General features: G+C 36.7%; 2 protein-coding genes across 2 annotated transcripts in view; both read left to right on the forward strand.

The window, feature by feature from the left end:
- The window catches only part of LOC109841061 (protein STRUBBELIG-RECEPTOR FAMILY 8-like), a 7,495-nt gene extending 1,616 nt beyond the window's left edge, over nucleotides 1–5,879 (forward strand). Inside the window, 10 exon segments of the mRNA XM_020409924.1 lie at nucleotides 1–67; nucleotides 168–233; nucleotides 310–375; nucleotides 914–1,251; nucleotides 2,358–2,614; nucleotides 3,204–3,472; nucleotides 3,826–3,961; nucleotides 4,046–4,185; nucleotides 4,635–4,791; nucleotides 5,539–5,879. Coding sequence (XP_020265513.1) covers nucleotides 1–67; nucleotides 168–233; nucleotides 310–375; nucleotides 914–1,251; nucleotides 2,358–2,614; nucleotides 3,204–3,472; nucleotides 3,826–3,961; nucleotides 4,046–4,185; nucleotides 4,635–4,791; nucleotides 5,539–5,694 — 1,652 coding nt within the window. The 3' untranslated portion in view covers nucleotides 5,695–5,879.
- Nucleotides 7,815–11,632, forward strand: LOC109842535 (endoglucanase 11-like). The gene is made up of 5 exons (XM_020411401.1): nucleotides 7,815–8,092; nucleotides 8,172–8,384; nucleotides 8,461–8,661; nucleotides 9,139–9,393; nucleotides 10,973–11,632. Exons 1-5 carry the CDS (start codon nucleotides 7,883–7,885, stop codon nucleotides 11,630–11,632), a joined length of 1,539 nt encoding a protein of 512 aa, XP_020266990.1. The 5' UTR covers nucleotides 7,815–7,882.

Consider the following 11,671-nt stretch of genomic DNA (forward strand, 5'->3'; position numbering starts at 1 on the left):
TGTCTTTCAACAACCTTACTGGGGATCTTCCTAGTTCAATTGGCTCCTTGGCAAACCTTTCAAGCCTGTAGGCATCTCTAACGAGTTTATCTACAACAAATACAGTTAATTATTTCTATCTTCATATTTAAGTTACCTAATGTCGGGATTAATATCTTACACTGCAGTTATTTAGAAGACAATCAATTAACCGGCCAAGTAGATATTCTCACCAGCCTTGATTTAACCAATTTGTAAGTTGGTTCTGTTATCATGTCAAGATACTTTTCTTCACAACAATTTTCCTGTAATACCTTTTCTTTCCAACAGAAATATTGCAAATAACCATTTTAGTGGCTGGATCCCTCAGGAGTTCAGAGCTATTCCAGACCTTTCGTGAGTAGTTCAATTGCTCGATGCATCTGCTTATATGCTAATTTTTCTTTTGGGTTCTCGATATTAGCCCCCCAAATATTTCATAATTTAAAATTAGTCACCCAGGTTTTCATCTTTTGTAATTAGTGCCCAAATCTTTTTAAGTGATTTGCAGTTAGTCCCTCCAGGTGGAGACGGGTTGAAATCGAGGGAATATTCCATCATCTTTAACAATTTTGGATGCAATACCAGTTATCCCCCTACATGCTACCCCAAAAAACTTCACTGGAGCAAAATTGGGAAATATTCTTCAATATAAGAGTTAAATCCAATTGAACCTTACTTTGGAGGATTTTGATGTTGATTTTGATTGATTTTCGTAAGTCGGTAATTGTTCTTCCCTGGTTAACCACTAACCCAACTGAGGGACTAATTTCGAAGTACGAAGATTTGGGGGACTAATTTTAGATTGATAACGAAAAAACTCTTGTTTTGTTTTTTTGAATTACTTTTCATCTCCTTTGTTCCTAATGTATTGTTTCTCCTTTCATCTGCACAGAGTTGGAGGTAATTCATTTGCAAATGGTCCTGCTCCACCTCCGCCTCCTTATGCCCCTCCTCCTCCTAGAAGGCCACATAATAATCATAATCATAGTAATCTGCCTCTGGAAACTCCAGAAGGTTCTAAAGGACAGGACTTAAACCAGAATCATGGAAAAAATAAGAAAGTCTTGACGGGTGGTCAGATTGCAGGTATAGTTACAGGCTCAATTATTGGTGGTGGTTTATGTGTGGCACTTGCTGTTGCATTTTGTCTTCGGAAACTTGGCAGAGGTACAAGGATAACCAAAGGTAGATCTGGAGACATCATGATGTCTCCTATCGTAGCCAATTCAGGTACCCTTGTTTCTAGTTTTTCTGCCTTATAATTTCACATGACCACACTTAAAGTTTGGCCCGTTTTAAGGTAACCCCCTAAGATTTATAAGTGACTTAACCCCTCTATCCTTTGGGGCTTTCCACTGAACTCCTGAATGTTCCTAAAATTTTTCAACATAGCATTCTAACTACACAACCCCAATTTGTTTTCAACATACGCCCCCAATTTTCAACATTATTTTTAGAGAATCCCCCAAACTTCCAACATTATTTTCCGAAAACCCAAACTTTCAACATTATTTTCAAAATGCCTGTGAACTGTTGATAGAGTTTCAGACACCATTATTATGCACTACGGGTGTCGAAAAAAATAGCAGACATTTGGGTAACAATCCCCAAAGGCTATGGGGTTCAGTGACATTTATAACATTTAGGAGGGTTATATCAAAATGGGCCACACTTTAGGGGTTTCTATGAAATTCACTCTTGATATTACTAAATTTTCAGTTTGTCAAGTGATATTGGCTCCCAACACTTTGTGGTCTTAAATTTGTCTTATCGCTGTTCAACAGAAGATATGGATATTTTAACTTGGATAATATACTTTACACTAGAAAGTTGAATCTCTGAATCTGGATTTCATGTATTCATCTAATTTTGCAAACTATTTGTTGGATTTAGTTTCTTATTTGAGCTGAGTATGCTTACTCCAGAGGTAATGGAACTTCTCTTAAAACTAAACAAAAGTCTGAGAATTCATTTAGTACAAGGGATTAGAATAGATGTGAGGTATGGCGATAGTGAAGAGTCTTGAAAGTGTGCATGTTTTAGGAAGCTAAAGTTCTTCTCATGTTAGGAATCTAACATTCTACTCAAATAGAGGTAAAAAAAACAAGTGAACTTAATCAACATGGTACACCTCAGTCCATCATCAACTAGTATATTGGCATGTTTTGACTAGGATGATTTGGTCATTTTCATACCACATACCCATCTGGCAATGAAATAATATGTAGCTGCTACTAAAGTTAATATGTAGCACACAGCACAATGATGTCCTTGACACAAGTATCCAAGGTAATTTTGACTTGACACGATCTAAATTTGGTTTTTCACTTTCGCAGTTACAACTAAAGAGGTGCCGGACCAATATCTTAGAAGTGCTCCGGTGACAAATCTGAAGCCTCCACCTGTAGAGAAAACGACAATAGAGAGGGCATCTGGAAAAAATGGGTCTTTAAAAATGCCGAAGCTTCCAACTACTGCAACTGCTTACACTGTTGCAGCTCTTCAAACTGCTACAAACAGCTTTAGTCAAGAATCCCTTGTTGGTGAAGGTTCACTTGGCCGGGTATATAGAGCAGAGTTTTCAAATGGGAAGGTAGTGAATGAATCTACTATAGATTTCAAAGTTTATCTTTGTCTTCTTCATTGGTATCTTAATTCATAGGAAGGAAAATAATGGAGAGAAAACTGTTGTAGTTCCATTCTTGGAAAAGGAATCAATTTTCTTTACGTCCACAATTGTCACTGTAGTGTCTGAACAGAACATATCTTCTTACAGTAACTGAAGAAAAAGAATAACAAAGAAAATAATTCTTCATTCGACTTTTAATCAGCAACGAGATCTTTGAAGTTCATTATAGTCCAGATTTAGCTGAAAATATCTGGGTAAATTTCACAAAACCCCTGATAAGTTTGGGCGTTTTTCACATAACCCCAGTAAGTTTGACTTAACCCCCAATAAGTTTTGTTAGAAAACCCCAATAAGTTTTGTCAGAAAACCCCCAATAAGTTTTGACTTAACCCCCAATAAGTTTTGTCAGAAAACCCCCAATAAGTTTTGACTTAACCCCCAATAAGTTCTGTCAGAAAACCCCTAACATTTCAATCTTCCTTGAACTTCTTACTTCCAGATAAATGCTATATGTTTTTAAAAACCATTAATTGATCAGTATGTTACTGTGCAGGTTTTGGCTGTGAAAAAGGTAGATAGTGCAGCCTTATCTCTACAAGAGGAAGATAATTTTCTTGAGACTGTCTCAAATATGTCTCGACTTAGGCACCCAAATATCACAACTCTGGCAGGCTACTGTGTGGAGCATGGACAGTGCCTTTTAGTTTATGAATACATTGGAAATGGAACATTGCATGACATTTTGCACTATTCTGGTGATAGCAGTGCTCTAAGTTGGAATGCACGTGTGAGAGTAGCACTTGGCACTGCCCGGGCTTTAGAGTAAGTTGTTGTTTGTATCTAGAATTTGTATTTTGTTGGGTTACTTGAGGATAGCCCCGCCTACTATCGCTGTTTTGAACATACTACCCCTCTAGTTTTATAGACCCCCTGAGTGCAAATTTTTGACTCTTTTTTGCCCTCAGAGAAAGAAAATTGTTTCTTTACATATAGACCCATGAGGGTAAAAGAGTAAAAACAAATTGATTCTGGTGGTCTATCTGCAACAGTAAAACTAGAGTGTCAGTAAGTTCAAGACAGTAGTGATACTACAGGAGGTCTAACCGATTAACCCTATTTCTTTCGTTATGCATGCATATATTAAAAGGACATTCATTTCTTTTTTCTTTGTTCAGGTATCTTCATGAAGTTTGTTTGCCTTCTGTTGTACATAGAAATTTCAAATCAGCAAATATTCTACTCGATGAAGAGTTTAATCCTCACTTATCAGACTGTGGACTTGCTGCATTGGCACCCAATACTGAAAGACAGGCAAGTATATTTTCATACTAGTTTGTATTATATTAATATCAAATGATGCAATAAAAATCATTGATGTTTATTTGTACGTGATAGATCTCCACCGAGATGGTTGGCTCGTTTGGTTATAGTGCTCCTGAATTTGCCATGTCCGGTGCTTACACTGTGAAGAGTGATGTGTACAGCTTTGGAGTAGTGATGTTAGAGCTATTAACTGGTCGCAAACCACTTGACAGGTTTATTCTAGATTTTCCTCCTTGAATATTCTCATATTTTGTTTGGTAATTTCACTTAATCACCCTTGAACTTTGAGGTGATTTTGCACATAACCCCTCTGAACATTGTGGTTTCTCACTTAGGTCCCTTCTTTTCCCTTTGAAAATTTTCTCACAGCCCCTGACATCTTTACCTATTAATGGTTAAATGACCAAAACGCCCTTTTCAAAATATAACCCCAGAAAATGGAAAAAAGGAATAAATTGAGGGGGTCTTTTCATCCTTCGATGTCAACTGCTTGGCACATGACCTGTCAAAGTTCCATAATGTTACTTTTGGTGGAGGGGTTTTTAAGTGAGATGGGGGGTGTGAAATTTACCCTTTTATGCATGATATCTCCAGACATCTCTCTCTGTCCTTGATTTGTTGCTTATTTCCTGTTCTTCTTTTTTCCCGATGGATGTATCAGTTCTAGGCCAAGATCAGAACTCTCACTTGTCATATGGGCTACTCCCCAACTACATGACATCGATGCATTGGCAAAAATGGTTGATCCTGCATTGAATGGAATGTATCCTGCAAAATCACTGTCACGATTTGCTGACATCATTGCCCTATGTATTCAGGTACTTATTTTTGAACAGATTTTTCTTTTTTTATCCAATATTTGATTCTTCAAAGAGAGAATAGTTAACAATATGCCATTTTCAAGACCTAAAGAAGAATGGTGCATTATAGTCTTTGAATGCTTAAATCATGATTTTAATTTCAGCCACTTCATACGAAGTGGACCAGCTTGAACTGCGTTGGTGTACATGTACGCGCATGCGTGTAGTTAGAAATATATGAAATACCCAATGGACAAAATTATTTAGCAATCGAATTTTGTCATATTTATGCTTTAGCAAGTGCTTTCTAGTCGTCTGTATCGTTAAGAGAAATCCAATATTATAACTTGTCATGGAATCAGCTAAGGGATCCTGATTATTTGACTAAAGAAAAATATAGTTTGAACTGCTCATCCTATCTCTAGAAAAGAAGAAAGCTCTTCAGTATACTCTCAAGTTGGTCATAAGTTTATTCTTCATCAATCATTTTTTTCACCTAACTCTCGCTACTAGAGTTTCATACTCAAAATATGCCAGGATCCAAAATATGTACAAGATGAGGGGGACAAAATAAGAGAAAATGCATCACCCAACAGAACATAATCTTATGCTTTGTTGCCTTGCCTCAAGTCTGAATAGGTGTCCATGAGGATAGGCACACGTCTTATTAGTTACCTATTAACATGGCGAACTTTATTTTTCATATATTTGATTTGCCTTTCTTGTGTTAACCTAATTATCAAGTTGTTGATGATTTTGGTGCAGCCGGAGCCAGAGTTCCGTCCACCAATGTCTGAAGTAGTACAATCGTTAGTTCGTTTAATGCAGAGAGCAAGTGTAGTCCGAAGGCGATCTGCAGAGGATTTGGGAATTTCTTATAGGACATCAGAGCATGAAGTAAATACAGATTTGTCCTTTTAAAGAGTTTTAACTCCTCATCACCTGTTTTGTAGGGTCAAAACTATATAATCATGAAGCAATAGATACCCTGGTGTCCATACAGAATCCAATTGAGGAGTCGGTGCGTTTATTTGTATATGTTGTAGAGAAATAAATAAGTCGAACTGGCAATCGAAAGGAAGTAACATCCAGCAAAGTTTGATTTTGATTTATTGAAATTCAGTCTGCTAATAAAAAGTTGATAAGAGAGTAGTTGGTTGTATGGCAGAATTTTTGTTCGCTTGATATCTCGGAAATTAAATTAGAATTTGCTTTCTTTGGTGTGTCTCAAATGATGTATACTGAAGAGAATATAGATTATTTGCAGTGATAATTTATTTATACATGGTCTAACCATTTTGGACTTCCTTCGTATCAGAATCATACGCTATTTTCAAGCATTTTCCTATTTAGTAGAAAGCTTATAATTGAGACCCTGTAGAAAATCACATACTTAGAAATCCTGAATTTAAAACTAAAATCAAATTTGGAAATTTTATAAAACATTTCAAGTTGAGAATTGATGTGATAAATGATTAAGAAAAAGTACTCAGAAACCAAACATCGATGGATACTGGACTTCTAGCTCTATTTATTCGGAGCATGACGCCAGAACAACTGCTTATTTACCAAAAACTTTATTTAGAATCTAGGGTTAATTGACAACAGATCCCCTACAGTATCATCCAATTGCAAAGAGACCCGTGTAGTTTTATTTATTGCAAATAGACCTTCTGTGGTTCTACTTGTTGCGAATAGACCTCATGAGTGAATTTTTTTTTAATCTCAAATTTGTTAAAAATGTTTGGGGAGGTGGATAGACACCAAATTGTTAATTCCTTCGACTTTTAAAAAAGTCGAAAAAGTTTATTGGGGCGCCGCTTGTTTTTGTGTGTGTGTTTGGGGGGGGTGTATTCGCGCGTGGGCCAATATGAAGGGGGTCTATCCGCGACAAATATAGCTACAAGTGATCTATTTGCAACAATAGAACTACATGGGGTCTGTTTGCAATTAGCCCAATAGTTTATTAAGACTGTTACATCAGCAATGAGTTTGGTAAAGTCTTGTTAATGAGAGGGAACTGTCCGATACAAATTTCTCTCCGAAAACCACGTTTTTGTTTGCTCAGAATGCTGCCCAATTAGGACAGAACAACAAACTCTATGGCAGTTGGATGGAACCACAAGAGCGCCTTTATCATCAGTTTTTATTTATTTTTAAAGCAGCATTTTGCTTGTTTACTAAGGCTCATCTCTTCTCAGCGACTTTCAACTACTCTCATCACTTGAAATTGTAAAAAAAAAAAAAAGGAAAAAAAAAGATGTCACCATGGTTTAACGAAACTACATTCTTTGGATGATGACTCTTAGTTCTATTGAGTCAAACTGATAAAATGACTGAGTTTCTTAATTCAGTTTGGATAATAATGCATAGGTAACCCCTAAACATGTTTTCTTCAATGTTCATCTACAAATTTTTTTAGTGGTCTGCTTACTCCAAAAATCATCTAAGAAGTTAAGGAATTGTGTTATCTAGGAAGAACTTTGGAGATGGTGATCATCACCTAATTCTTTTCTTTTTTTGACACAAAAAGTCTCGTCTTTACTGTTCTAGGTGCAACACGTGAGAAATATAGTACAAGGGGATTTGTGAAAATACTGCAAAATATAGGATTGCTCAGCTTGGTTCACACCGCCCGCCCCGCCGCCCCGCCCTCTATCACACACACACACACAGAGAGAGATACGTTGAAATGACGTTTCAAAATACATAGAAGCTTCACCCAGTTATAAAAGGTAGAAGATAAATTTGCAAAAGTACCTTCCTAATATATACAGTACATGTTATATTTCTCACAAATTCATTGAATTTTGTTTCATTGATTACTCTACATATATATTCTTTCCATGATAAGGAGAGATCCCCTTATTACCATTTCTCCTCAGCAAGCTCACCCAACAATCCAATTCAATTCTTCAAACACACTTAGATATGGTAAAAAGAAGGTAGCTTGAATCTATACAAAGTATATCAGAGTTGGTGAAAGAAAAAACATTCTTGACAACCAAACTCTTAATGTACTAATAAAGAAACCAAAAACAGTGAAATACAACTTTCTTTCCTCCTCATTTCTATCATCAAGCTCCTCTTCTTGCACTTGTTGAAGTTAATGGGAAGACCCTTTACCTTCACAAATGAGCCATTCTCATTGTTGTTTCTTTTTCTTCTTCCTGTTGTAACTCAAGGCGTTTTCGACTATAGAGATGCGGTAATCAAGAGCTTACTCTATTTCGAGGCTCAGCGTTCTGGTCACCTCCCTTATAATCAACGAGTCACTTGGCGTGGGCATTCTGGGCTCACCGATGGACTTGATCAAGGAGTATGTTTTCTTTTACAACCATAATTTTCTAGTTTTCATCAAAGTTTCAAACTTACGTTGATGAAAAATGTTGCTTCAGGTTGATTTAGTGGGAGGATATTATGATGCAGGAGACCATGTAAAATTTGGGTTGCCAATGGCGTTTACAATAACTATGTTGGCTTGGTCTACTATTGAGTATGCTGATGAAATAACAGAATCAGGGGAGTTTGAGCATGTACTTGAGGCTATAAAATGGGGGACTGATTATTTCATCAAAGCTCATACTCATCCTAATGTTTTCTGGGCTCAAGTATAGTACTCTCATTTTATGCGCATTTTGCTTAATAATGCGATGAGAGAAAAAGAAACTGATTCTTTTTTCCCAGGTTGGAGATGGATCGAGCGATCATTATTGTTGGCAGAGGCCAGAAGATATGACGACGCCAAGAAGAGCGTATAAGATTGATGCAGAGAATCCAGGATCAGAGGTTGTTGCTGAGACTGCGGCGGCATTGGCTGCTGCTTCCATTTTGTTCAGGAAATCAAATCCTCATTACTCTCATTTGCTGCTACATCATGCCCAGCAGGTACTATTTCCATATATGCACGTAAGTTTTGTACAAGTATGTTAAAAAAAACCTTATCTATGTTCATAATTATGTCATTGCCACAGGAGGTTTTGTTTGCATACTGAATACTGTACATAACTTTTATAAAAATAGCTGATATTCTGTACGTGTACTGACACACACATATTTTACACAGTTAAGTACAATCTCGATACATACACACAAGTTTTGCACAAATAAGTTCAATAAATTATGGATATGTTCAAATATTACAATGGCGCCACTTATGGCTGTGTGTATATATACCGATACACAAATTTTGCACAGATAGGTGCATATATGATACCGACACGCAGGTTTAACACAACTGGGTAATATCTTCCATATTTACGCACAAGTTTTACATAACTACGTACAGAAACTATCCATATCTTCAAAAGTTATGATACTGCCATTAACACTTGTTTCTGTATACTGATACTTTGTATATTGCAGTTGTTTGAGTTCGGAGATAAATACAGGGAGAAGTATGACAAGAGTTTAGGAATTGTTAAGGGTTACTACCCGTCGACTAGCGGCTATGGCGACGAATTATTATGGGCCGGGTTTTGGCTCTATAAAGCTACACGGGCCGAGAAATACTTGGACTATGTCATAAAAAATGCTTATACATTAGGTGGAGCAGGATGGAAGATATCAGAGTTCAGTTGGGATATCAAGTATGCTGGCGTTCAAGTCCTTGCTGCTAAGGTACTCTACTTGTTCAAAATTATAACAATCTCTTTGCTAACTAATCCTTGAATTCAACTCTATGACTAATTCTTTAGGGTACATTTAACGAGACCCCCCTTAAGCTTGACCATTTTCAACAAGACCCCCCTAAACTTTATAAATGTCACGTAACCCGGACTAAGACTGTTAGATCTGATCGTGCAGAAATCGCATGTGAGAAAATGACTAGAATGCCCCTGATGAAAACCCTTTCCCTCCGCCTTTCTCATTTCGTTCCGAGTTAGAGGACCAGATCCCCCTTATTTATTTGCTTTCTTGCTACTGTTTTGTTGTGCGGCATTTTCGTCTAAAAAAATGCGGTTAACACCAGTATGTGGGTTATTTGCAAAACTTGAAATATTTTGGGGTTTATGTAAGAAGACCAAAACTTTGAGGGGGGCAACGAACGCTCATAAAGTTTAGGAGGGTTATCTCAAAAAGAGGCCAAAACTCAAGGGATTTTTGTGAAATTTACCCAATTCTTTAAAAATAGGAAGTCAAGCATCTGTACTTCATTTTCTTTCTTGTTTTTTTTTCTTCTTTTTTCCATGAGAGTGTGAGAGAAAAATGATCGGAGTTCGATTCTTCTTCGTGGAAACAAAAAAAGGGATTATTCAATGGAGTAGGTTCACTAGTTGAAATGTCAATTAGAGGAAAATGCTTGCTACCAAATTGCTGCCGACTCCTGAGAAAATATTGAGGTCAGTGCATGGACAACATCAGAGTTGTGGGCCCCACCTTCACACAAACAAATCATTATATAGAGGGTTAGCTTCTGGATTAAGCTAATTATTACTGAAATGAAAAGGTGCGATATTCATTTGCTGATATCTCTTTGTCAATAATCACTTTACACAATGATTCAACTTGTGGGATTATGACATGTGGAAAAGCCTCCAGATTTGAATTTCTCTTGGAAACACACAACATGTGGGTGATAAATATTTTTTTAAAAATTTTGTGATATTAAGAAAATTTGAATCCAGTACCTCCTTTAAATATGGAGTGATGTCCAAAGTCCAAACTACTTAATTCAAAAGTTTTCAAGTAATCATCTTATGAGTTAACAGGAAGGTAAATTTACAATGCTAACATGAATTATGAGTGTTTGCACAAAACCATGATAACCTTTTTCATTAGAGAAAACTACAAAAAAATCATAAGCTACTGAAAATTGTCGCTAACGATGTCACCGACCAGGATAAAGGACTAAACTACCCCTGAAAATTGGAGGAAAACTATGGTAGTACAGAAGATATGAGGAAAAAATTATTCAAAACATGTCAACTTACTCTAACGTTGTACATCCATTGTTTAAAAAAAAATTATGGCACTTTCATGCAAAACACCCTGAAGCTGAAGATATTTCTCTAGTATTTACCCTTTACAATTTATACGAAGACAAGATTATTTATGGTCATATTTCATTTTTGTGCTAATTCTTATCATCATTGAAACAAAATTTTTCTATTGACATGTTGCATAACCTTCTTTTATATTACTTGCATCAAATCTAGATGTACAAATACTAACGCTCTTACTACATTTTTTTTTCTAGCTTTTGGTGGAAGACAAATCCGCAAGCGAGCACAAAGAAATACTAAACCAATACAAATCAAAAGCCGAGTTCTACTTATGCTCATGCCTCAACCTCAACATAAACAATAGTAATGTCCACTGGACGCCTAGTGGTCTCCTCTACATTAGAAGATGGAACAATATGCAGTACGTCGTTTCCGCAACTTTCCTGCTCACCGTCTACTCCGACTACTTACAAAATTCAAACCAAACCCTCCAATGCCCTAAAGGCTCTCTACAACCTCACCAACTTCTCTCATTTGCTAAGTCTCAAGTAGACTACATATTAGGCTCCAACCCAATGAACTTGAGTTATCTTATTGGATTCGGGTCAAAGTATCCAAATAGAGTTCATCATAGAGCGGCGTCGACAGTGACTTATAAGGAGCATGGTGAGTTTATTGGGTGCAGTCAAGGGTATGATTTGTGGTTCGGGCGACAAAAACCGAACCCGAATGTGTTAACGGGTGCAATTGTCGGGGGTCCGGATTTGAATGATGAGTTCAGAGATGTTAGGGGGAATTTTATGCAGACTGAGGCTTGTACTTATAATACTGCACCTATGGTTGGCGTGTTTGCAAAATTTTTTAGGTTGGAAGAGGAAAATGGAGGAGCGAGGCTCAAAGATTCTTCTAAGTAGGAATTCACTGATTTTTTTTAGTAGGTAGTATTTTTAAGG

This window comes from Asparagus officinalis, chromosome 5, assembly GCF_001876935.1.
Source record: "Asparagus officinalis chromosome 5, Aspof.V1, whole genome shotgun sequence".
NCBI classification, from domain to species: Eukaryota; Viridiplantae; Streptophyta; class Magnoliopsida; order Asparagales; family Asparagaceae; genus Asparagus; species Asparagus officinalis.